Consider the following 27,025-nt stretch of genomic DNA (forward strand, 5'->3'; position numbering starts at 1 on the left):
TTCCCGTCTCGATGGCTCTCCATGGGAGATTCCCGTCAGGAGGGATCTCCTCTCACAGGCGGGGGGGTACGATCTTTCACCCCCGCCCAGAGCTGTAGAAGCTGTGGGTGTGGACTCTGAGGGGGCACAACTCGTAGCTTCCGGTCTCTCAACCGAGGTTGTTCTCCCGGTCTCTCCCTCTACGAGGAAACTGTATGCCCTGAAGTGGAAACTCTTCACTTCCTGGTGTAGAGATCGCCAGCTTGACCCAGTTAACTGCCCGGTCGGTTCAGTGCTAGAATTCTTGCAGGCTAGATTCTCTGCAGGGTTGACCAACTCCAACCTGAAGGTGTACGTGGCGGCTATAACTGCTTACCACGCCCCTCTCGGTGGTCAGTCTGTAGGAAGACACTCCCTGGTTACACGTTTTCTCCGCGGTGCGCTGAGGCTGAGGCATCCCGTACGACCTTAGAGTTCTTGCAGGCTAGATTCTCTACAGGGTTGACCCACTCCACCCTGAAGGTGTACGTGGCAGCTATAACTGCTTACCACGCCCCTCTCGGTGGTCAGTCTGTGGGAAGACACCCACTGGTTACACGTTTCCTCCGCGGTGCACTGAGGCTGAGGCCTCCCGTACGACCTCGTGTTCCACCATGGGACCTGGCCGTGGTCCTGGAGGCTCTCTGTAAACCTCCATTCAAACCTATTGAGGAGGTTTCAGATCGAGTTCTGACACTGTCTTTTTGTTAGCCATCACTTCACTGAAGAGAGTCGGAGATTTGCAGGCCTTGTCAGTGGCCCCCTCCTTCCTAGACTTTGCGGCCGGCTTGGCCAAAGCTTTTCTGTACCCCAGGCCGGTGTACATCCGTAAAGTGCCCTCCTCAGTACCATGGCCCATCGTACTTCAGGCTTTCTGTCCTCCCCCCTTTAGGGAGCCTGACCAGCAGAAACTACATTTCATGTGTCTACATGTCCATATGTCCACAGAACTGCCATGTGGAGGAAGTCTGACCAATTATTCATTTGTTATGGTCCTTCCAAGAGGGGTCTTCCTGCCACTAGGTGGATTGTTGATGCTATTACTATGTCATATGAGTCCTCTGGCCTTCCCTCACCCTTAGGGGTCAAGGTTCACTCCACCCGAAGTGTGGCGGCCTCTAAGGCCTTCGTGTCGGGTGTGGCTATGCAGGATACAGTATATGTAATGCTGCGGGCTGGTCTACGCCGCTCACCTTCGTCAGGTTCTACGACCTCGACATTCGTACCGCTCCTGGTTCCTCTGTCCTCTTGCCTAATCGCACCCATCCATTGGTCTGATTACACACACGATTCAGAGCATAGTCACGCTGAAGGCGTTCCCAAAGTGTTCAACGCAGTGTCTCGTTCCCTTGGGGAACTAGGATTACATACGTAACCTTGAGACGATTATCTGCAAGTACAGTTTATTAAAATCATACTTGATAGTTTTGAAGTACACTACAAGTGCACTTTCAATTCAATTAGGGCTTTTTAACCCCAAAACACTTAAACGCAAGAGGGTTGACATTTTTTAAAATAGAAATTTCATGAAATATTAACATATATTTGTTTTAAATAAAACGCGTGATTTATAACAGGGCACACAAAAAAGGCACCTAAATTTCCTCAGTCATCTATTAGAATTATAAGTAACTTATAGGATTTCAAACTTACTGTGAAGTGGTTGAAATAATGTAGCGCTTTTAACCAATCAACAACTATTGTTATTTTGCAAGGCTGCAAACATACTTTAGGGATCAGGGTAGGGCTGTGCAAAAAATCGAATGCGATTTTCATGCGCATCTCGTCAGTAAAGGCGCTCCTGTGATTAGAAGTAAATCTCCAGCACGTGCGTTCAGATGGAGCGGCATTTACTACACAGAGCCGTAGTTCACTGACAAGCTACACAAAATCGCGTTCAAAATCGCAGGCGATTCATTGCCGATAATAGTTAAGATAGATAATAGATAATAGAACTGATTAATAGTTTAAGAATCTGCATTTGAAAAATATTACAAATACATATTTGTTGACCACTAATCTGAATATTAGATGCTCCTGGACTGATCAGACATGAAAAATATGATTTCTTATGTAAAGCAATTAACATTTTAAAAATGAAATTCTAAAAATTCTGGAAGTTTCAGGCACAAATTACGCTGTTTCCTGAGAACCAACCTATGGAAGCCGTTTCCATCACTGAATAAAAAAGAAAAAAGTGCGACTTTTGATCTCACAATTCTGACTTTTTTTTTCTTGCAATTATGAGAAATAAAGTTGCAATTCTGAGAAAAAAAGTCAGAATTGCAATATAGAATTTCGCAATTCTGAGAAATAAAGAAAGAATTGCAAGATATAAACTCGCAATTCTGACTTTTTTTTTCAGAATTGTGAGTCTACATCTAATGATTGTGATTTTTTTCTTAGAATTGTGACTTTTTTTCCTCAGAATTGCGAATTTATATCTCGCAATTGCTTCTTCTCTCAGAATTGTGATATAAACTCGCAATTGCGAATTATAAAGTTCAATTGCAAGTTTATATCTCACAATTCTAAGAAAAGAAGTCAGATTTGCAAGAAATAAATTTGAATTGCGAGTTTATTTCTCAGAATTGTGAGGTCATATCTCGCGGTTCTGAAAATGTTCTCACAATTACGAGTTTATATCATGCAATTCTGAGAAAAAAAATTAAAAATTGCGAGATGTAAACTCCCAATTGTGAGAAAAAAGTTTGAATTTTGAGATAAAAAGTCACAGTTACCTTTTTTGTTTTCTATTCAGTGGCGGAAACGGGCTTCCATACCAACCAGCTCTATGTGGCATTAATGTTCTTATAAGTGTTTTGGTTTTGACCTGTTAGCGAGTAGATCCACTCTCTCTCTGATGCGCTCTGAATAGATGTTGTTCTGACTGATGAGGCTCTCTCCCGCCTCTATGACAGCTTTAATGCGGTGGAGGTTGAGCTCCATGGTGGTGGTAAAGTCCTTGTGCTTTTTGATGGCTGCCTCCACTGTCTCCACTGTGGTGGGGAGCTCCACATGGGCCAGCGCTGACTCCTGAGGAGAGGAGAGAAAGACAGGGTGAAATACTGCATACAGAAAGCATCTAAAATGAGTCCAGATCAATTACACTAAAAGCAAGTCCATTATCAGGGCAAATGGTAAGCTGTTGGTGTTACTGCAATAATAAACATTAGAAACAATATCAATGCTCACATATTCTTCTGTGACGATTCCATAAATGTTTTCTAACTCGGACAGTTCTACAGATTAAAGATGCAAATAAAAACAGTCTACTTAAATAAATTTTTCTTGCAAACGTATTAAATGATGGAAGCAAAATAATAATCATAATAAAATAATTGTCAACTGTTTAGTAAATGTTCCCATTTAGAAAAGTTAAGCTCAAACAAACTTAAGGAAAAGTGGCTAATGAATGCCACTGCCATGTGTGTTTAGTGCAAACCAGTTCACAATTGATGGCAGTGCAGATTCTTATTCTGTACCTGCAGGCAACAGAAAGCGACTCTGGGCTTTTAGCAAACCAGAAAAGACACAGCTTCTAACATACACCCAGACGGGGTTGAGGAAATGCATGTCCTCTGACATTTAAACTGCATTATTGCTGCAAGATATTCTTATGAAATGATGACCCAACATAAAAGCAGCAAATGTCTCAGAATATGAACTAAGCAATGACCTTAAAATACCCTGATGCTCCTGACATTTACAGACGTGACCTGAAAAAGATCAGTCAGATCAGTTTTTGTCTCCTAATGGTCTGCTCTCTAACTAACAGAATGGAAAGTCATACATGAAGTGTCTTAAATATCTCAATTGTTTCTCCTAGACAGCAATGAGATCTAAAGGAGAGCAAATGGAGACTTTTTGCAAATGGAAAATTAACTTTTTTCACATTTGCATTCATCTTTATACTCAAGTTTTCCTCATTTGTGAGGGCGAACTGGTTTGGACTAAACAAACACACGGCAGTATTCAAACCTGCCATGTTTGCGATCAGTCATGTGGCACATGGAAACCAATGTCATTTGACCCCAGTTTCAGAAGAGATCTCAACAATATGTCAAACTGTGCTCTGATTGGCCAAGATATCGAAGTCTGCAGTCAAAAGTAAGACGTTTCAATATGCTTACATTCAAAGTTTAAACAATAATTTCTTAAGTCTAAAATCATAAGTCTAAAATCAGCTTATATTGAAGCTAATCTGCCAAAACGACAGGTTGTGAAATGTGCCACTTTATGATGTAATAGTGTGGCTAAACCCCGCCTCCGCAGAAGATCATCAACTCCTGCTTCTACAGCACTGTTTATCGTCTGTTTAGCCCCGCCCACCGATTCGAGCACATAGTAAGTAAATAACGAGAGAGGCAAACACAGGTCTGCGCGTAAACCAAATGATAAAGATGCTCCGAAGACAACAAGACACTGTGCAGTGCCAAGTTGTGGAAAGACACAGTCTTCCATCAACAGGGTTTGCATTGCCTTCCTACTGATCCCAACATTAGGAAAGAGTGGATGAACTTCATTTTTTTTTTAAGTTCCAGACCACGTCAGTAAGAACTTGGTCCTTTGTTCACTTCATTTTACCACAATTCGATGCAGGCTATTCAAAAAGACTGAAACTAAAAGACGATTCTGTGCGACTATATTGGATCTGACAGTAACGTCGCACCACACAAGTGTGAGGAACTTTTTTTATTACGTGATCACTATTACTCTGTCTGTTATTACAGATCGTTTGATATGTACTGAGTATTTATGCGTTTTTGACCTAAATCACAGCAGTCATCTATGAAGGCTGTAGGCTGTCAAACACACACAACTGTTAGCCAATCATAGCAGTGGGCGTTTACTTCAGAGTCGACAATCCGCCACGCCTATTCAAACAGAGCGTTCCCATGAGGGGGTCAAAACTGGACTGAAAATACCTTATTACTTCTAAATTATGGTGTTTTTTGATGTAAAATCTTGATAACATTATAAGTAGACCACAGAGAACAGTACAAAATAATAAAAAAGGCAGTTCATGACCCCTTTAAGAAATGCTCCTTGAGCAGCGAATCAGCATATTAGAATGATTTCTGAAGATCATGTGACACTGAAGACTGGAGTAATTATGCTGAAAATACAGCTTTGACTCACAGAAATAAATTACATTTTAAAACATATTCAAATAGAAAACAGTTATTTTAAATTGTAATAATATTTCACAATGTTACTGTTTTTACTGTATTTTTGATCAAATAAATGCAGCCTCAATGAGCAAAAAAGACTTCTTTCAAACACACACACACACACACGCAAAAATGTAATTATTCAAACCCTTTTGACTGGTAGTGTAATTACAGGAATAGTTTACCCAAAATTAAAATTCTGTCATCATTTACTCAGCCTCATGTCATTCCAAACCTGTATAACTTTCTTTTTTCTGTGAAACCCAAAAGAAGATATTTTGAAGAACTCTGGGGTCCAAACAACATTGGACCACACTGACTTTTAATGCATGAGGTTGAGTAAATGGTTTTCGGATTAACTATCCCTCTAAATATAACTACATTTAAGTTATAAATCATAAATGAGATCTCCTTTAAGATTCCTCATCTATGAAAGAGCAACCTCTGTGCAATAACATTTAGGAAACAGCAGTCTTCAGAAATATCTTTCAAATCTGAACTGTGCAAATGACACAAAGAGGTGTGAGGGGCTTCACCTGGTTATTGAGGAAAGCCTCGGCCTGCTTGACATCCCTCAGGAAGAGATGGAAGATGTGAGCTTGCACCAGCACTTCCCTCCTGCTCTCCCACATCTCCAGCAGTTTGTTCCAGCCCACATCCAGCTTGTGCAGCCACTGCTGCAGAGCTCCATGAGGCAACGGCGCTTCATCCGTCTCCAAGAGCTCATTCACAGCCTGGAGACGCTCATAGTCCTCTTCGTACCTTCCGATCTCCTCCTTGAGTGCAGCGTGTTGGTTTATCAGCCGTTCCGCATCCTCTAAAGCATTGGGAAGCTCATCTGAAGCAGCTGCTGTCTGAGTTTGCACCAACCAGGTGAGGAATGAATCCAAGTCTTGGATGAACTGTTGCAAGTGGCCAGCGACAGTTAAAGAGTCCTCGCAGCCTTGTAATGTACGCTTTAGCTCTTCCCACTCCACGCTGATGCCCTCAAAGGGAACCAGGATGTCTATGGCCTTGTCCGGATGGGATGTGGCGAGCTCCTCCACTTCCTCCTGAAGCTGGAGGAGCTTGGGCTCGAGAACCGCCAGAGCTCCCTCCATGGTAGAGAGACGGCGCTGCAGAGCCAGCACGCTGCCCAGGTCACTGCCCACATACTGCGTGGCGTCTATGGCTTTCCGCTTGTCCTGAATCTGGGACTTGATCTCCGTGCATTCCAGTAAGTAGTTCTGGATGCGCAGGATTGAGTCCAGGTGATCTTTCTTCTGCTCGACCAGCTCCACGATGCGGTTCCACCTGTGATGTGCAAAAAGAAAGCAATTTGGTCGATTTTTGGATTTAAAGACACTTTAATCACTTGTATCTTTGTTAAAGTTCCATTTCAAATCTTGCTCCTTTTTTTTTGTGGAAAGTCGGTATGTTCCCTGTCTTGCGTTGTAAATGTGTAATTAAAAATGACTCTAAACACTGATCTCTGTTAGCTTTGAGGTCATTAATATGCTAGTGCACACCTAAAAGTTTACAACCTTAGCTTTTATCATACATAAGTGCATGTAAAATTTACAGCTTTTCTCTACCAGGAAAATGACCCAAAATATTGATGACTCATCTTGTTCACAGCAGGGTTATTATAGTCCACTAAAGCTAAAACTAAAACTACAAATAAATAAATAAATAAAAAAACTAAAAAAAAAGAAAGAAAAAAAAATCATTACGTGAAATAAAATAAACATTATCGGAAATAAAAATAAAATATATATTTTATTTTATAAAATAAGAAACATTTCTCATTTTCATTTACTTCATCTTGATGTACTAAAATAACTAAAAGAATGTTAAAAACTAGACATATAAAAAAAATAATAAAAATGACAAAAACACTCAAATAAATTATAAAATGTTAACTAAAATGAAAATGAAAATGGAAAATACAAAAATAAAAAAAAATGTAAATGTAACCACTATAATAATATCTCGATGCTAATAAAATAACACTGGTTTTCAGGAATGTATATGCAATTTTGTCCTATTAAATACTCTCTAGAACAGTGGTTTTCAACCTTTTTGACTTCAAGGCCATTCATTGTCCTCAACAATATTTCAAAGGCCCTCTATAACTAGTTTTGTTTTCAAAACTTATTTTAATAGATGGGCTCTTATAATTTCTGTAAATTAAAAAATTGTAACTAAAATAATTATAGTCAAAATAAAAGAACTACATTTCAAAATTCCAGAAGTTTTAAGAGCCACAGATCTAGAAGGAGAATGTCCTTCTCACTAATAAACTTAATGTGATTCTAAAAAACTTAAATAAATCTTTTTTTTATTTTTAAATCCAACATTTAAATGGCCAATATAAAGTTGTACAAACTAGCAACTTCCTGTTTCAACAGAAAACATGTTGAGGAAATTGAGGAAATATTTTTTGTCATACAATTTAATGAAAGTTGGGTCTATTTATATGTATTAATTAAAAAAAACTTTGACTGCAAAATTTGTACTACATCCCATTGTTAAGTTCATATTCACATCATTCTGTTACGATCTCGAGTACGGCTTGGATGATGCATAATAAAAAAGACTCGGTTCCAGAAAACATGACTCAGTCTGAATCATTCCCAAATCATGGACGCACACACACACACACACATCAAGGATCCACCCACACAAGAAACAGTCTGAGGATGCACCGGTGGGCCACAGATCAAGGCCTGAGACACAATATCACAAATCAAACATAGAGTAACAACAGGGTATGCTGTAATGAAACATTCTTATAAATACACTGTGGCATGAAATATTGAAGAACATAATAGCTGTGAATGTATCCATAGTGCTCTGTTTTGAGCCGGGTCAGGCGCGCCCTGTATGTGGCAGCCACAGCAGATGGCAGCATGCTGAGAGAGGTTATTTATGCCAAGGTTGGTCTAAAACGGATCACTGGAGTTTTTCACACATACGTCACAGCTTGCCAGTTTCAGTGAAAGCTTGTGAAAGCAGCAGCCCATTTTCTAAATACACCCATGTAGAGCCATGTGTTAAAAGTGATGAACAACAGCAGCATCAGGAATGTGCAGGGTTTTCTGAATGAAACCATTTCAAAATAAAACACAAGTTACATCAATTGAAAACAACTACATATCAGGGTAATGAAAGACTAACATGGCATAAGAGGACGGAAAAACATGCAACAAAATTAGCAATATATGAGAAAAAGACAAAAAGAATAATAGGCCAGAGATACTTGAACAGAAAAGTATGATTTTTAATAATTAATTTGCATTAATAAATAAATAAATAAATAATGCTTTTTTTGGTTTGAGCACAACAGTGCCCGCCCACTTTTCAGCAGCCTTGATTACGGTTGGGTATATGTTTACTAATAATTTTCTCTATAGATATTTAAAAAAATATTACAGACAGCATTCAAATTTTGATTTGAAGCAAAACAAATATATGAAAATTGGGTGGGGGGAGACAAAGTACTTAACATCCATGGACTACAATCCCACGCAGCACTGCAAATGATGTAATAATATATATTTTTTTTATTTATAGTTTTTTTTTATTTATAGTCATTAGTTATAAGTATAAATATATTTGTAGTATATACACACACACCCACACCCACACACACAAACACACACACATATATATATATATATATATATATATAAGGGCTGTCCATTTAACGTGTTAATTTAAATAGTTAGATATTGAAAACATGTTAAAATTATTATTACATTTAATGCACCCACCTCGCCCAAACCTACTGTTGGTCATTTTTCATTTCATACTCTTGACTGGTGATGAACATGATGCAGGGCAACAACTCAATTCTTGATGTAGCTTGTATAATGCAGTTATACACCCCTAAAATTCAAGAGACTGGGGCAAAAATGCCCCTGATTGAGTTTTGGTCTCATATATTTTGTCTCATGAGTTTTTATCTGTACACAGGTTTGAAACAACATGAGGGTGAGCAAATGATGACAAAAAATTTTTTCTCCTTTTTGGGAGAACTATCCTTGTAATACCCATTTAAACCCCATTAAATTCAATATGCTATATATTGCCATTAAATATGCAGGATAACGTTATATGTAAAACAAACTGTATTTATGATGTGGAGTTACCTGCTGTTCAAGTGATCTTGACAGCCCCTGACTTCAGTGGAACTGGGGTGACCGCTGTCTAAGAGCTGCTGGACGATCTGATTAACGTCTAGTATTCTTCCCATCAGGCTGTTCATCTCTTGGTCCAAGCTCTCAAACCTAAAATGTGGAAAATTTGCTTCTCAGATAAGATATTCAATGGTAAATCACAGCTAACAATCCAACTTAGAACCAAATTATGCATTTGTGTCCATGAAAACAGCTTCATCTGTGGGTAATTGCAAAAATGCAACAAATGCTCATTGGAAAAATGTGTCTGTTCCTACATTTTTGCAAAACTCCAAAAAAGTATAATTCACTGCGGTTTCCAGATTAAATAAACACTACTGGCTAACTACTTTTATGCCTTTTCACTCTAATTATGATCACAGCAGCAGATTATCAATTAATAAAGGCTTATTTTCACACGGTACTACACTATACGATAACAATACTATATAATGACCTCAAAACACTTTTACCATAGTGCATGATTTGTAAACTAACACATTTTACGTTTGCATCACATAACCAGCTCCATATGCATGGCTTTTCTGACACAGTAAACTTGCTCGATAGCGCACTTGGCTTGCAATTGCAAAGCACTCGGGTACAAGGGTGGGGGGAGACAAAGTACTTAACATCCATGGACTACAATCCCACGCAGCACTGCAAATGATGTAATAATATATATTTTTTTTATTTATAGTTTTTTTTTATTTATAGTCATTAGTTATAAGTATAAATATATTTGTAGTATATACACACACACCCACACCCACACACACAAACACACACACATATATATATATGGGGGGACCGCTGTCTAAGAGCTGCTGGACGATCTGATTAACGTCTAGTATTCTTCCCATCAGGCTGTTCATCTCTTGGTCCAAGCTCTCAAACCTAAAATGTGGAAAATTTGCTTCTCAGATAAGATATTCAATGGTAAATCACAGCTAACAATCCAACTTAGAACCAAATTATGCATTTGTGTCCATGAAAACAGCTTCATCTGTGGGTAATTGCAAAAATGCAACAAATGCTCATTGGAAAAATGTGTCTGTTCCTACATTTTTGCAAAACTCCAAAAAAGTATAATTCACTGCGGTTTCCAGATTAAATAAACACTACTGGCTAACTACTTTTATGCCTTTTCACTCTAATTATGATCACAGCAGCAGATTATCAATTAATAAAGGCTTATTTTCACACGGTACTACACTATACGATAACAATACTATATAATGACCTCAAAACACTTTTACCATAGTGCATGATTTGTAAACTAACACATTTTACGTTTGCATCACATAACCAGCTCCATATGCATGGCTTTTCTGACACAGTAAACTTGCTCGATAGCGCACTTGGCTTGCAATTGCAAAGCACTCGGGTACAAATCCCGTGAAACACTAGTCAAAATAAAATAGCTCAAAAAACCATGTTTGCCTTAGCAGATATGTTTAATCTCACATTTGCTTTCGTTGACACTATTGGTTAGATTAAGGGTTTAGGTACATTATATTAAAAAGTGATACAGCATTAACCTTTTAGTGCCACTCAACAAACATATCATTTCCAAACTGTCACGAAACGTACAAAAACCAACGTAATAAAACACTTCCAGATTCTTGCCATCTGTTTCAGATAAAAGTGAACAGGTTTTAAGCGCCACTCACTGGGCATTTCACTTTGAAAGTGTCACAAAACGTGCAGGAAGCAACGTAATATTTTGCAGAAATTACCCCAAAGGCGCATTTTTCTAATGAGCCTATGTTGCAAAAATGTCTCTCATTTGCAATACTTGTGTGATTTCCAATGCAATGACATTTCTAAATATTTAGAAGACAAGCAACACCTGGTCAACGTTCCTACCTGTGTGCGATCACCTCCACGTCCTCTAGTCTCTCGGGAACCTCCATCCTGTTCAGCCACTGCTCCTTCTCATCGATCCACACCTCACAGGCATTCACCTCACTAAACATGCGATACACAGCCAGCGCGTCATGCAGCCACTGCTGCCGCAACACGCCAACTTCCGCCACCTCTGTGTAGAGCTGCTCCGTCTCAGCCATGCGCGCTCGCACCTCATCCAGCTCCCGATAATGCAACGGCAATGCAACCATGTGTTTCCGAAGGCCCACCACTTGTACGCGGTGTTTATCGATACTCTCTCGGACACCTCTGTGCTTTTTAAGTAGAGACTGCGTTGAATACTCATCATGTCCGAAGTCCTCGCTAGAAACGAGACGGTAAGCGTCCTGTAGCCAAGCTAGTAGATCGTCCGTCTCAGTGCTAAACTGAAAAAAGTCCAGCGCCTCCTGTAGGTTACAGAGTCTCTGTGTGACCTGGTCCTCCAGTCTCTTCCACTCCGCCTTGACCTCCATCAGTCGCTCTTGTATTCCTGCCGTACCGAAGCTCTTCTGGGTGAGGATCTGCTTGCCCTTCTTCATGGTCTGCTGAAGTAACGCACGTCGCGCCAACAGCTCTCCAGCCAAAGTTTTGTGCTTCTGCAGCAGTCGCAGGACACTGCTCAGGTCTTTTCCGCAGCTCTGCGTGGCCAAGATGGACGTCTTCTCTCGGATCCAATTCTCCGATTCCTCTACCTCCTGAAAGAAGGCCCAAAGCTCGCGTGAATCCTCCAGCTCCGAGTGCCGTTTTGCAGCCAGCTGCTTTAATTCTTCTAGGCAGGTGTTGACGTGGTTGACCCGATTACAAATTACCTGAGGGTCACACGGCTGGTAACCTGAGTGAGAAACAGAGACAAGGGAAGGAGCTTCACTGATTTCACCGATGTAGCGAATCAGCTCATGGGGAAATATGAATAATTAATCATAATTTGTTATTTAATTGGCTAATATAGATAAAGTTTTGTCAGATTAGCAAAAATGACATGTGATAGTCTTGTAAACACTAAGAAAGTGTTGAAAACAGCAAATTAATCAGCATGTTCTGCATCATTCGTTGAGAGTATTTATGAATTTATGGAGATACACTATAGCTGTATAATTTCTAGCTTGCTGCAAAATCTCTTTTAGTTTATATATATATATATTTCAATCATGACAACTATTAAAACATTTTAGCATGGTGATGGATATGACAATGTTAATGTATTTGGTCTTGGGGCACAAATAACATATAAAATAACCCCGTAGCAGATCTATACAGGTGGAGCCGGGGAGCTGGAGGGTTTCAGAGTAACTCTGAAAGCGCGCTGCAGGAATCTCTAGTGAATGCTAGCCAGCCATATAAATGTAAGCTCATTGGCTGCATATGCAGCATCAGTAAGATTTTAAATTTTTTTAAAGAGATTAACAATTTTAAAGACTTTTATAATGTTAAAAACATTTTTTTTTTTTAAAGATGCTGTTCTTTTGAACTTTCTTTTGATCAAAGAATACTAAAAAAATTTATATCACCATTTCCACAAGAATATGAAGCTTTCAGCATTGATAATAATAAGAAATGTTTATTGAGCACAACATTAGCATATTAGAATTAATTCTGAAGGATCATGTGAAGGCTGAAAATTCAGCTTTGCATCACAGGAATAAATTACATTTTAAAATATATGAAAATAGAAAATAATTATTTTAAATTGCAATAATATTTCAGTATTTTTTATCAAAATAACACAGCCTTGGTGAACACAAGAGACTTCTCAAAAATAAACTTAACATTTAGTTGAAAACGTTAATATAATTTGTAGCAAATAAAAAAAAAAAACATGGCAAAAGCAGAAAAATCCTCATTGTTGAGCTCTGAATCAGAGTATGCACTGAATACAGAGCAAACCAACTCCAGCCCTCTTGTGGCGCATTTTGCAAGTTCCTCATGTCATATAATTTTACATACTCTACCCTGCAGAGGTCTCTGGACATCTCAGTGAAAGAAATGCATCCAGTTACAGTAACCTTTATATCACAATCTGCCATCACATCCTGACCCCAGACAGGTGTCTCTGAATCAATATTCATCATGTTACTGTTTTGAGGCACACTCACCTTCAATAGTGGTGAATTTGAGAGCTGCAGTGTTGAGGATTTGAACTCTGTCTGCCTGTATAGAGATGTCAGCCTCCTGTAAACTCTGTTTCTGGAGCATGTCCTCCACTTCAAGAAGATGTTTGCCATAGTCTTTAGACAGCAGCTTAACCTGGGAGTGAGAATACGGCACTTTGATTGTGTCAGCTTGACTACTGCATGAAAATAGTGGCATGAAAATAGTGTTAAATCACCATGTATGTTTTTTGTGGCTGGTTTTAATCAAAAACCAAATCAAATTGGAACAGTCAACCCACCTGCATCTCCTCCATCCAGTCGATCATGTAGACCATCTCTTGGAAGGTCTTCTGCAAGGCCAGGTTCTTCTCCAGACGGGCTTTACGCCCCACCACCAGCTCCTTCAGAAGGCTCCACTGGCCGAAGATGTTTTCTTTGCGCGCCAAGATACGTCGGATGTCATAGTACCCTTCTGACTCCATCTCAGTCGCCAGCTCCACCACGACACTGATGCGCTCCTCGTATGACATGATGTCTGCTTCGATCGCCTCGTGTTTCTTCATGGCAGCTTCAACAGCTGGCAGGTCATAGCCGAAGTTATCCTGAGAAAAACACAGTACCCGTTTAAGTCAGAATTTCACCTGTTTTATTTTACCCAGTTCACCAAGTTTTATTTTTTCTGTTCTGCACACCTGTGAGACGAGACGCTGGTTTTCATTCAGCCAAGCCTGCCTCATGGTGGTCTTATGATCGAATCGTTGAGCTAGAAGTTCTAGCTTTTCCTGACGAATCAGCTCTTTTCTAAGAGCCACGCCCCTCTCGTGCTCCGCCTTCTCTAGTCTCTCCCACGCCTTTCATGAGAAAAACAAAATATCAGGATTATTCTGTGAGACAATGCTTAAGTCATTCAATAATATATAAATATACTAAAGTGTGAATAGCTTAGCTCAAAAGGCTAAATAGTAGGTAAATAAAACTTCCTATAATAAATAATATATACAAAAATTATACACTATCTGTAATTATAAAAAAAATAATCGGAATCACTAAAAGTTTGACATAATTAAAAAATGTTAACATTTTTGAAATGTCTTTTATAATCACCAAGGCTGCATTTATTTAATTAAACACACAGTAAAACACTTTAAAATAGCTGTTTTGTATTTGAATATGTTTTAAAATGTAATTTATTCCTGTGATCAAAGCTGGATTTTCAGCATCATTACTCCAGTCTTCAGTGTCACATGATCTTCAGAAATCATTCTAATATGCTGATTCGCTGCTCAAGAAACATTTCTGATTATTTGAAAACATTTGTGCTGCTTCATAAATTTTGTTGAAATTGTGATACACTACCATTTCAAAATTTGGAGGAAGTATGATAAAAAAATAATAATACTTTTATTCAGCAAGGATGCATTAAAAGGATAAAAAGTAACAGTCAGGACATTTATAATGATGCAAAAAATTCCATTTCAAATGTTGTTCTTTTGAACTTTCAATTTATCAAAGAGTCCTGAAAGGAAAAAAACATGGTTTCCACAAAAATATTAAGCAGCAAAAACTGTTTTCCACAGTAAAAATAATAAGTACTATTATTAATAATTGAGCACCAAAATAATTGATAATAACTGAGCTGCAAATCAGCATATTAGAATGATTTCTGAAGGCTCATGTGACACTGAAGACTGGAGTGATGATGCTGAAAATACAGCTTTGATCACAGGAATAAATTACATTTTAAGACATATTCTATTAGAAAACAGTTCTTTTAAATTGTAAAATATTTCACGGTATTACGTTTTTTACTGTATTTTTTTAAATCAAGGGGTTTTACATTACATTAAAAAAATCTTAATTATTCCAAAACTTTTGACAAGCGGTGTTTATTTCTTCTTTAGGTCTTTAGTTAATATTTAATTCAAATGTCATGATATGTCATATTTCTATATTTTCCAAAAAAAGAAAAGTAACTTTTTTTTTTCTGAAAGGGAATCAACCTGTTTTGGTTATACAAAAATACAAATTTGACACTGTAACCAGCTGAGAACCATATTAACTAAACAGTACATACCTTATTGATGTCTGAGATAAGTTTCCCATCATGAGGCATATATGGCTTCTGATTGTTAGCTCTGAGCTTACTTTGGATGGTGAAAAGCAGCACCTCCAGGTTCCCTTTCTCCTGGAATCTGAGCAAAAACAATCCACACCATAAATAACCACACAAACTGCACTACATCTGTGCTGTCTGTGCTGTACATCTTTCCATTAAAAACAGCACAGATACTATTTCAGACCACATATTAAACTGTATGTCAGTGTCACTGTACGGTAACTTCAGTCACTGAGTGTTAAACAAGCTGCATTCCTCGCAGTGAAAGTAACAGCTCTCTCAAGTGTCAGCACATTCCCTGATTGTGATATTTGATGAATGCAACGGCATGAACAAGTCTTTATTCCAAATGGACTAATGCAATTAACTTAAAGCTTTAAAAACAGAGTAAAAGTGTCCAATAAACATGAGCACATCAGTTGAGCACATCGACCGATTCTAAAAGGGAGTTTACATTGACAGTATGCAACAAAGTGACCAAAAATCATTAATTTTCAACAAGAGTCGGTGATATTGTTTGTTCATAATATGAAAAGACAAACACTTTCTCTACACAATGTTAAGTGGTGAGAAAAATTACAATAATGCAGCCTACTTGTGGTCAGATATTGAATAGCTATGGTTAGCTGAACAATCTGCCAATAATCAGTGGGAAAAAAAACACTTTCCAGCTAGTATGCTTTTAAAAACATTATTATTTATTATTATTATTATTTCTGTTGTTCACCCAAAAAAAAAGAAAATTCTGTCATCATTTACTCACCTTCGTGTTGTTTCAAACCTGTATTGTACTGTCTTCTGTTGAACACAAAAGAAGATATTTTAAAGAATGTGTATAAACAAACAGTTGCTGGTAGCCATTGACTTCCATAGTAATTTTTCCATACTATGGAAGTCAATGGCTACCAGCAACTGTTTGGTTACAACATTCTTCATAATACCTTCTTTTGTATTCAACAGAAGTCAGAAACTCATACAGGTTTGGATTTTCATTTTTGGGTGAACTATCCCTGTGTGTTTTAAGAAAAGTCATGAAAGTACACTTAAGTGACCCTTTATTCCATTAATATTATATAATCTGCACTGCAAGTACAGTTTTTTTAAAATACACTTTTAAGATTTGAAGTACACTGCAAGTGCACATTCAATATAAGTGCACTTCTTTTTCACACGGGTAGGAACACCTTTGACCAACAATACAGTGACTAGTTTCCTTAAATGGTAGAGTAAGAAAGCGCTGAAAGAACCAGATGATTCACAGTCATAGTTTGAGACGAGTACTTCTCTGGCAGTCATCAGACCTCGGTTTCATTTATTCTCTCTTACTTGATAGGCTTCTCAATGGTGCAGTAGGTGGTAAAGGCTTGAAGCTGTTGCTGAACACCCGACAGCGAGTTTGCAAACTTCTGGTTGCTAATGATGCTAATGGTTCTCTCAATCCACTCTAACAGGTCGGATGCTAAAGCCTCGTAACGGCGAATGATCTTCTCAGCTTCTATAGCATTGTCCAGCACCTAGAAAGAGGAAAAAGAGAGGAAAAATGTGCATCTGATAACACACTCGAGCGAATTCACATGAGACGATAATGTATTTAGCTTTATCAAACATGCACAAAAACACCTCTTACCTTTCCAATTCTCTTCCCTTCTACAATAAGTGCCTTCATTTTGGAGAAATAATGATAGTAGGATACTACATAAGTGATGATGGACTTCTCATCTGGGTTCTCTGTGTTTACATCTGGGTGGGAGAAAATGGTTATAGTTTTGAGTGATCATTCAGCTATTTAGCAAATCTCTGTCTGAACAAGGCCATTTAAAGGTTCACACTGTATTAGCTGTATTTAGTGAGAGTAAAATGCTGTTCGTTACCCTCAGGGTCTAGTAGTTTGGTGAGTCCGAGACTCTGTTCAGCTTTGTTAAAGGCTTGCTGGAGGTTGTGTGTTGCATTGGATCTGGTCAACTTGTGGAATTCAATTAAATCAGGCCTGTGAAACATGCAAGCAGAAATCAGCTCACATAACGTGATGTGACATGTGACCAAGTATGGTGAGCCATACTCGGAATTAGTGCTCTGCATTTATCCCATCCAAAGTGCACACACACAGCAGTGAACACACACACACCGTGAACACACACCCGGAGCAGTGGGCAGCCTTTTTTTGCTGTGGCACCCAGGGAGCAGTTGGGGGTTGCTCAAGGGCACCTCAGTCGTGGTATTGAAGGTGGAAGAGAGCGCTGCACATTCACTCCCCCCACCTACAATCCCTGCCGGTACGAGACTCGAACCCGCAAACTTTGGGTTATGAGTCCGACTCTCTAACCAGTAGGCCACGACTTCCCAACAGCCTCTATCAATGATGTGAATGGTATAAAAGTCAGTATGATGTGTATCTGTCTGACCGCTGACCTGTGCCTGTGAATAAGAGCGTTGAAAGCCAGGCCGTCCCTCCAGCAGGTGGTGAAGTTGTGAATGTTGACCTCTGGGTACCTGGGGCAAAACACAGGAAACACATCGCAGCATCATCAAAGACTTCTCACGTACAGCAAAATCATGTCTATTTCTCTGAAGACCCAAATAATAACATACACTACCAAACACTATCAAAATTTTGGAATAATTATAATTCTTAAAATGTTTTTGAAAGAAGTCTCATGCTCACCTTTGATGGTTTTATATGATCAAATATACAGTAATATTGTCAAATCGTACTAAAATAAAAAAAATAAAAAAAAAACGTTTTCTATATGAATGTATTCCTATGATGACAAAGCTGAATTTTCAACATCATTACTCCAGACTTCAGTCTCACATGAACAATTAAATTAATCAAAAGTGACAGTAGTAAAGACATTTATAATGTTACAAAAGATTTATATCTCAAATAAATGCAGTTCTTTTAAACTTTTAAAGTACCACAATTTTCATAAAAATATTAAACAGCAAAAACGGTATTTATCACTGATAATAAGAAAAACATTAATAATTGAGCAGAAAATCAGCATATTAAAATGATTTCTAAAGAATCATGTGACACTGAAGACTGGAGTAATGATGCTGAAAATTCAGCTTTGATCACAGGAATAAATGACATTTTAAAATATATTCAAATAGAAAATAGTTATTTTAAATGGTAATAATATTTCACAATAATATTGTTTTACTGTATTTTTTGATCAAATAAATGCTGGCTTGGTGAGCATAAAATACTTCTTTTAAAAACATTAAAATACCTTAATTATTCCAAATGATTATTTTGACCAGTAGCATATACAGTATATAGTATGACTGTCCATGGGTTGGTTATGGGTAGTTGTGGGATAGATATATAGATGTTACCCTGCTGTTTTCATCTGACACCACAGAAGTAGGGCATCTTTAGCGGAACGTGTCTCTCTGTTGTCCTCCGTCTCAATCTTAATCACCTGGATCTGTTAGGAATGAGAAACACCAATAAAAAGGTTACTGCAATCTGAAATTGACAGACATTACATGGGTGTGTGCTCTTTAAGGGACCAGTCACTGGCTTTGCTTTCCCTACTGGGATCATGAAGCCAAAAATCTTCATATTCATATTGCAATGAAACAAATGATAGTACAGGAGCATCTCAATAAATTAGAATGTCATGGAAAAGTTCATTTCAGTAATTCAACTCAAATTGTGAAACTCGTGTATTAAATAAACTTTCCACGACATTCTAATTTATTGAGATGCACCTGTATACCAGGAGGACCATGCAGTATCCCAATCATCAAAAAAGGGCTACATCTTGGTTGTTAATTTTGAAGGGAAAACATTTTTTTTTCTAATGAAATGGCATAACAATTCCCTGAAGCAGTAACAACAAAATCATATACTTTTTTTTGTTGTTGAAATTTTGGGTAATTTAGATCTTATTCAAATAATAATTAAAGGGATAGTTCAACCAAAAAGGAAAATTCTGTCATTAATTATTCACCCTCGTGTCGTTTCAAACCTGTAAGACCTTCGTTCATCTTTGGAACACAAATTAAGATATTTTTGATGGAATCTGAGAGCTGTCTGACCCTGCATAGACATAGACAACTGAAACGTTCCCAAGTCCAGAGACGTAGCAAGGAGATCTGTAAAATAATCCATGTGACATCAGGGGTTCAACCGTAATGAAAATTTGACGCGGAGGAGACGAATTGTTGAATAAAGTCGTTTTTTTTTTCTTTAGTGCACAAAAAGTATTCTCGTAGCTTCGTAAAAAATTACGGTTGAACCCCTGATGTCACATGGATTATTTTACAGATCTCCTTGCTACGTTTCTGGACTTGGGAACATTTCAGTTGCGTTGCTGTCTATGCAGGGTCAGATAGCTCTCAGATTCCATCAAAAATATCTTAATTTGTGTTCCGAAGATGAACGAAGGTCTTACGGGTTTGAAACGACACGAGGGCGAGCAATTAATGACAGAATTTTTGGGTGAACTAACCCTTTAAATTTCATTTTGCAATTCATTTAACTGTGAGTGTGTGTTTTGTGCATTAGGAGTGAACCTTTTGCACTCTGGATGTTTTATAGTCTCGCTGCTTTATTATTGTGTGCCTTCATTCAACATTGTGGCTGATATATAAATGTTATTCAACACAATAAAAAAAAAAAGACAAACTGCTCTGTGTTAGAACAAATTGTTAAAAGAATTATTCCTATTTTTTCCCCCCAGATAGCATATCTAAAAAAGTTACCAAGGTCTGAACCACTCAGATTGACAAAAAACAAAAATGAAATCAATCAAAAATGTCTGAAAAGCTCATAAGGGTTAAAGGGATAGTTCACCCAAAAATGAAGACTGGTAACCAAAATATGTATGGTAGCCATTGTCTTTCATAATATTTTTTTCCATACTATGGAAGTCAATGGCTGCCATCAACTGTCTAGTTACCAACATTCTTCTTCTTTTGTGCTCAACAGAAGAAAGAAACTCTTACAGGTTTGGAACAACTTGAGGAAGAGTAAATTAAGGCAAAATTTTTATTTTTGGTGAATTATTTCTTTAAATTAGATTTTTATATTTTCTAAAGAAATTGTGCTTGTCAGTGCAAAAGTTGCCTCCATCGTGCTTAGGTGTTTGAGTGGTTGATAGGACCTTGCTAGGAAGATGCTAGGCGTTTCTGGGTAGTTACCATGTGGTTGCTTACTGGCCCGAGTCCTTTGATCTCAATGATATTCAGGTCTCTCCTTCAATTAAAGTTTATAAGATACAATGACAATGACATTAAAGGTTTTCATTCATTGTATATAATTATCGTATCATATTTAATGTGATTGCATTAACCTAGTATCTGTGGTTTACTGGCCTGTTCTGTCATCAGGCCACAAATATCATATTGTGCTTAGTGTCGTCTCATCAATACATATGACAGCAATTGCACCAGTTTTGTCATTTTGACATGATACTTACTAATGCGTGGCACAAGGACACACTTTCACAATATCAGGCATTATAGTGTGAATCAAACACACACACACACAAACATCCCCAGCACATTACAAAACTACAGCGACCCAAGATCATTCGTCATATTGAATTTCTTGCATCATGCAGTTAATATATGATCGATGTCTACAACCTCAAAGAACAGCTCTGCAAAAACCTGTAATTTAGGCTTGTTTTTCCAGTAAAACATCCTTAAAACAAGATAAATTTGCTTGAGAAGCAACATTAGGTTAGATAAGAAGTCTTTCCCTCACAGAATATATCTTGAGTTATGTAATATTTTTCTTATTCAGTTGGGCGACACAGTTTTTTTTTTGCTTTAAGTATAAATCTAACAAAATATACAAAGGCTTATGCTTAAAACAAGAGTCGCAAAGTTTTACAAAGGAATGATAGGAAATGTAAACAGATTTATAATGAATAATACATAACAAGAGAAAGCAAATATAAAACCTTCATCAAACTAGTGTAGCCTAAGTTGTGATATATAGTGCTACATCTGTAATGTTTCTGGTCCACAAGATACTGAAGTTTGCATGTTTCTTTTGCCTTACAGCGTTCCCATCTGCCCTCTTCCTAATTCCTCCCCCTCTCTCTCTCTCTCTGTTCGGCTGCTGCAGTGTTCGGCCTTACCTGCTGACTGGGCAGAGTGAACTCCAACAGAGATGGGGAGGGTGGGAAGAAGATAAATAGGGGAGCGGAGAGATATTCCGGCATATATGGAGACAGGATATAAAGAGGAATATGGAGGAGGGGGGCGGGAGAATAAATGAGAGCGAGAGGGGAAGAGGAAGAATCACGAGAGGACGAGAGGTCCCCCGCCATCTTTACGGCACGCTCGGCGGATCGAGTGACACGCCACCTCTCTCAGTCCCTGCGTCCAGAATCACCACAGCATCAGCTTACCGGGCTGCAGTCGGACGGCATTCTGGGTAACCTGCCACTGCTTTACTAATAGAGCCAAGAGATGACAGGCAATACAAACCAGGAGCTGCTCTGCACTTTGTAGTTACATGGACACAGAGCACTTTAAAATATTCAGAGAGATGATGGAAGTAAGAAAATACAAGCCTGGTTTCCCGGTGACCGTGATTTCACCAAGTACAACATGTTCCTGGATCAACATCCTTGTTGATCCTGGAACAACATTCCAATTAAGCAATCAGAATTCAGGGATAACTTTTCAGAAAATGTCTGTTTTAGGCTTACAATCAGGGTTAGGTGCTTCTACACCCTTGTTAATCAGCTATCATTTCACACTGATTTTAGGAATAAATTATGGGTAGGGTTAGGTTTAGGGGTGGGGATTGGGTTTAGTCTATATTTTTGGACAGTAATGTTGATCCAGGATCAACAAAAGATGTTGATCCAGGAACATGTCTTACTTGGCTAAATCACAGCGACCCTGGTTTCCCTTGTGAAAATTGAGTACAGTTTCACATACTTTTAAAAAGCACTCATCACCATCCCACTCATAACCTTCTTATTTTAATTAAAAAATGTAGGTTAGATAGGATAAACAAATAAAAAATGACCTACTGTACATTTAACTTTCTCAGCCTATATGGTTTCCTTAATAGCCATATTTATATTTTTAGACCTGCAACCTCTTTTGAAATAGAACTACATCAACACAGGAGATTTTAATGTCTTTAAGGGAACCAGGGAAAAACCACATAGCAGGAAAGGTTGACACATTCACAGACATTCAACACCTAACACTGGAGACAAGGAAACACAGGGCTTAAGTACAGGGGAACTAATGAGACACACCTGGGAACAAATGAACTGAATGGGAAACACCTGGAATAAATGATCATAATGACAGGAACGGGAAGGACCAAATAAGGCCAAGGAAGGCACTTGGGGAGCAAAACACACGAAAAACACGGAACAGGGTCTGACACATTTATGATACACTAAAATGTACTTTAATGTCATTCTATTGAAACTTGTGTGTCATGTATTTAAACACATTTGTAATTATATTCATAATGGTGAAGTTGCAATTTAGTACATTTAAAATATACTAATTTAGTACATAATTTAGAACATATATTAATATAGTACATATAATATATATACAGTATATATTTGATAACTTCAAATGTAATATCAAATAGCACACTGCAGTTAAAATTATAATCAAGTACTTTACATGTGCTTTAGAAAGTTAGTCAAAAACATGAAATAAATAAATGTACTTTATTTGACAAAAGGTTATTAAAACAACAATTTAAAATTTACTATAAAGGAAAATGTTTAATATGACATTGTTGACATGCACTTAAGTGTACCTAAAGTGTACTGAAGTGTGTTAAGAAACATAAGCATGAAAGTGACTATTTATTTACAGTATGTAATGTAGGTATTGACAATCGGTCATACAGACACACGGGCACCACACAGACAGTGATCACACACAGCAGGGACCATAAAGGGCAGACAGGGATCAAACACCCCCACAGGGTCCAAACATGCCCACCTCTTTTACAGATCAGACCGCATCAGATCAAATAAATCCAGCGCTAGTCAATGATTGCATACTGGATAAGACGGCCCAGAGATCAGTACACAGAGTCAGATGAGGCCTTCAAAAAGTCCCAAAGCAGTCTCAAGAAATCCAAGCAGCTCTTACCTGGAAGCGGAGGATGATGGTCCAGATGAGGCCGAGAGTGAGGCGGTGGTTTCCATCAACAATATCATGAGAACCAACATTTTCTAGATGAACCCTCTGTTCTTTGAGGAACTGAAGAGCCTTATCCACATTCTCCAAACAGTGAATCCTCATCCTGCCTCTTGTGGGCCGAGGCTTAAAACAAAAACATATTAAAACAAGAATGTGTCAGAAACACGTGCTTGAAACTTCCTGTATTCAACCTTTGAAAGACAATTAATAAAGCATAGCATGTAGGCTGAGTCAGGGTGATTGTCATGAATTAAAACATAAACATTTTTGTTATTTGAAAAAAGCTGAAATAAAAATATGAATATTAGATACCAGACATTTTGCCATGAAAGCTAACTGAAATAAGTTTAAACTGAAGCACTAAACTTACTAACTAAAAATAAATAAAAACTAAAACTAAAATGGAAATAAAAATAAATTACATCTAAATTGTATTTTAAAAGCTAACAGAAATAACAAAAGCACATAAAAAAATTTTTTAAATAAATAAATAAATAAAATAAAAAAATATATATATAAAAATAAAAGCCTATTAAAAATATTCAAAACTATGATAGTATATAAATAATATTAAAATAACACTGAGCTGAATCAAATCTTAGAGCAAGTTATTTAAACAAAAACACTTTTTTTTCTGAAGTGCCACCACAATCCTGAGTGTTTTTTAGGATGCTGCTATGTGTTGCTAGGTTTCTGGATGGTTGTTTACTGGTCAAATCACCAGCAAGCAAAAATATTAGGTCCATTCCTATAGAAAAGTAAGAGAAAACCTCTCCTCATTGAGTCAAATCATCTAAGCTATTCATTTGAGTGGGGCTCAATCCAAATAGTACAGCAAGCGTATTAGTGATACTAGCAAGAAATACTAATAATTAGTGATGCACCAAAATTCTGCCATCCAAAAATATTTCACCAAAAAAAAAAAAAATTGGTTTTAGCTGAAATAGTTTTGGAGGGCCGAAATCAAACTGTGCTGTTTAACTAGTGGCTCTCTAATGACGCTTTTTGACTGTGTCAGCATCTGTAAGCTAACAGGTAAACATCAGCTGCAATACAATAGCAATCTGTACATTTGTTTGGCTGAAATATGGAGAGGCAGCTCATTGCCAAAATGTAATACATCTGGTTTAATTTATCGTCTTAGAACACGACACCCTGAACAGCAGAACAAGTTTAATTACACAAATTTAATCACCAAAACTTTATTTTAGGTTATCGGCTAAGTAATATCAGTTTTAGTGTTTTGGTCAAAAAAGCAATTAGGTGCATGGCTAAAACTAATTAATTACACAAAATATGTCAAATTAAAAAAGTGGAGAAAAAAAAGGGAAAATTGTCAAAAAGTTTGTTCAGCTGAGAACTCACCAGCAGCTCTCCTGACAGCACCTCCAGCAGCCTGATGAGCATGTATCCGTCTCTCAGGTCATTATACAGGTCAGAGATACGGCAGGACACACGGGCCAAATGAGAGTTCACCCACTTAGTAAAGGTTTTCTTCTGGACTGCATCCCTCTCATCTGATATGATTACAAAAAGACAAACAAAATTTATTTATTTATATTAAAGGGTTAGTCGGAGCTGCTTCCGTGTACAACACTGAGTGCAAGCTACATTAAAGTGATTATTACGTTTTGAATATGGATATTTTTCTTACAAAAACGCATCGATTTGCTACATTTTACTACGATTTTGCCTTTGTTCACCCCCCGGAGCCGTGTGAGGCACTTTTTTTATGGATGGGCGCTTTTTATTTATCTTCTTTTGGACTGATGCATGCAACACCCGCTGAGTGCCATTAAACAGCTTGAAAGATCAAAGACCATTTTTAATATAACTCCCGACTGGATTCGTCTGAAAGAAGAAAGTCATATACACCTAGGATGACTTGAGGGTGAGTAATTTATGGGATAATTTTCATTTTTGGGTGAACTAACCCTTTAAGGATGCATGATATCGGTACCATATCGGTTATCAGATGATATTAGAGTTTTCAGTCAGTTACATTTAGATTAACTTTGCCGTGGTATTGTTTAATGTTAATCTTAAAAAAAAAAAAACACTAATAATGCTGTTAAATGTAATCTTTAGCAAATCTCAGAATTCATATTTATTTCGCATACTGTACATTATAATGTTGATTTGTCTAAATCAATTGAATATTTGTTTTTAGTTTTTGATTTTTGACAGTGTTACAGAATTTTTATTTCAGCCATATATTATTTCTCATACATAACAAGAATATGGGTGTTGAAAAATATCATATCCCTAATATATACACTACCATTCAAGTTTGGGGTCAGTTTCACTAATATTTTTGAAAGTCTCTTATGCTCACAAAGGCTGCATTTATTTGATGAAATACACAGCAAAAACAGTAATATTTCAAAATATTTAATTTAATTAATTTAAAATAAGTGTTTTCCATTTTAATATATTTTAAAATGCAATTTATTCCTGTGATGCAAAGCTGAATTTTCAGCATTAATACTCCAGTCTTCAGTGTCACATGATCCTTCTTATTATTGTCAATGTTGAAAGCAGTTTTAGCTGCTTAATATTATTGTGGAAACCAAGATACATTCTTTCAGGATTTTTTGATTAATAGAAATTTTAAAAGAACAGCATTTGAAATAGAAATCTTTCGTAACATTATAAATGTCTTAACTGTCACTTTTTTTGATCAATTTAGGGCATTGTTGACCCCATTGACCCCAAACTTCTGAACATTATACAGTGTATATGCTCAAAATATTGCAAAGGCACAGATCCAGCAGATCTTCTACTCACCTGCTAGTTTTTTGATGCGGGAGCACTCAAATAGTTTGGCACTGGTGGTCTCTGTTTCCCAGAATCCTGTGCTTGCAGGCCTGTTGTTGTTGTTGAGCTGTCTCTGGGCCTCAGCATTGTCCAGGTCTGTTGAGGCATTGGCCATCGCGCCTGCTTCCTCAAGCAGCCCTGCATATAGTGCAGTAAAAGTCAGTTTCCACAGTAACACTAAAAGAGAAAAACTGTACAGCCAAACACAAACCTAATAGAATCCAAATCACAATTCATAAATTTCTGATTCAATTTACAGTAGATACAGACAAGGCGACAAGGTACTCACAGAAAAATGAATAGGATAAATGGAAACTCAACATGGCAGCTAACCTACGTGACTTCAGCTTTTATGTGAAGTTTAGGTGAAGTTCAATGACTAGTGGATATATTTACCATTTTCACTTTCTGTTAAGATAAACTGCACACTTGATCACCCTTTTACTGCTCTTGGGACTGAGCCTACAAGCTTCCTACAACTTCTGTGAAGTCTACTTTGTAAGGCACTATGAATTGGAATTGGTGATTGGAACACAGCCATGGTTTCTGACATGTAAACTAATGTAGTGCCTATATGTGCAGTGCAAG

The 27,025-nt window shown here is 37.5% G+C and overlaps 1 protein-coding gene across 1 annotated transcript in view; it reads right to left on the reverse strand.

The window, feature by feature from the left end:
• LOC107670604 (spectrin beta chain, non-erythrocytic 4-like) overlaps positions 1-26,782 on the reverse strand; it is a 77,030-nt gene extending 50,248 nt beyond the window's left edge. Inside the window, exons 1-17 of the mRNA XM_016463246.1 lie at positions 26,727-26,782; positions 26,408-26,575; positions 24,986-25,137; positions 23,570-23,743; positions 18,806-18,897; positions 17,876-17,956; positions 17,338-17,453; positions 17,094-17,206; positions 16,793-16,980; positions 15,425-15,542; positions 14,043-14,201; positions 13,650-13,952; positions 13,354-13,504; positions 11,222-12,092; positions 9,326-9,463; positions 5,729-6,485; positions 2,852-3,054 (exon numbers count right to left, since the gene is read on the reverse strand). Coding sequence (XP_016318732.1) covers positions 2,852-3,054; positions 5,729-6,485; positions 9,326-9,463; positions 11,222-12,092; positions 13,354-13,504; positions 13,650-13,952; positions 14,043-14,201; positions 15,425-15,542; positions 16,793-16,980; positions 17,094-17,206; positions 17,338-17,453; positions 17,876-17,956; positions 18,806-18,897; positions 23,570-23,743; positions 24,986-25,137; positions 26,408-26,575; positions 26,727-26,760 — 3,818 coding nt within the window. The 5' untranslated portion in view covers positions 26,761-26,782. The remainder of the gene's footprint in view (positions 1-2,851; positions 3,055-5,728; positions 6,486-9,325; positions 9,464-11,221; positions 12,093-13,353; positions 13,505-13,649; positions 13,953-14,042; positions 14,202-15,424; positions 15,543-16,792; positions 16,981-17,093; positions 17,207-17,337; positions 17,454-17,875; positions 17,957-18,805; positions 18,898-23,569; positions 23,744-24,985; positions 25,138-26,407; positions 26,576-26,726) is intronic.
• Between the last annotated feature and the right edge of the window lie 243 nt (positions 26,783-27,025).

The sequence above is a fragment of the Sinocyclocheilus anshuiensis genome, unplaced genomic scaffold (assembly GCF_001515605.1).
Source record: "Sinocyclocheilus anshuiensis isolate Anshui unplaced genomic scaffold, SAMN03320099.WGS_v1.1 scaffold140, whole genome shotgun sequence".
Classification (NCBI taxonomy): domain Eukaryota; kingdom Metazoa; phylum Chordata; class Actinopteri; order Cypriniformes; family Cyprinidae; genus Sinocyclocheilus; species Sinocyclocheilus anshuiensis.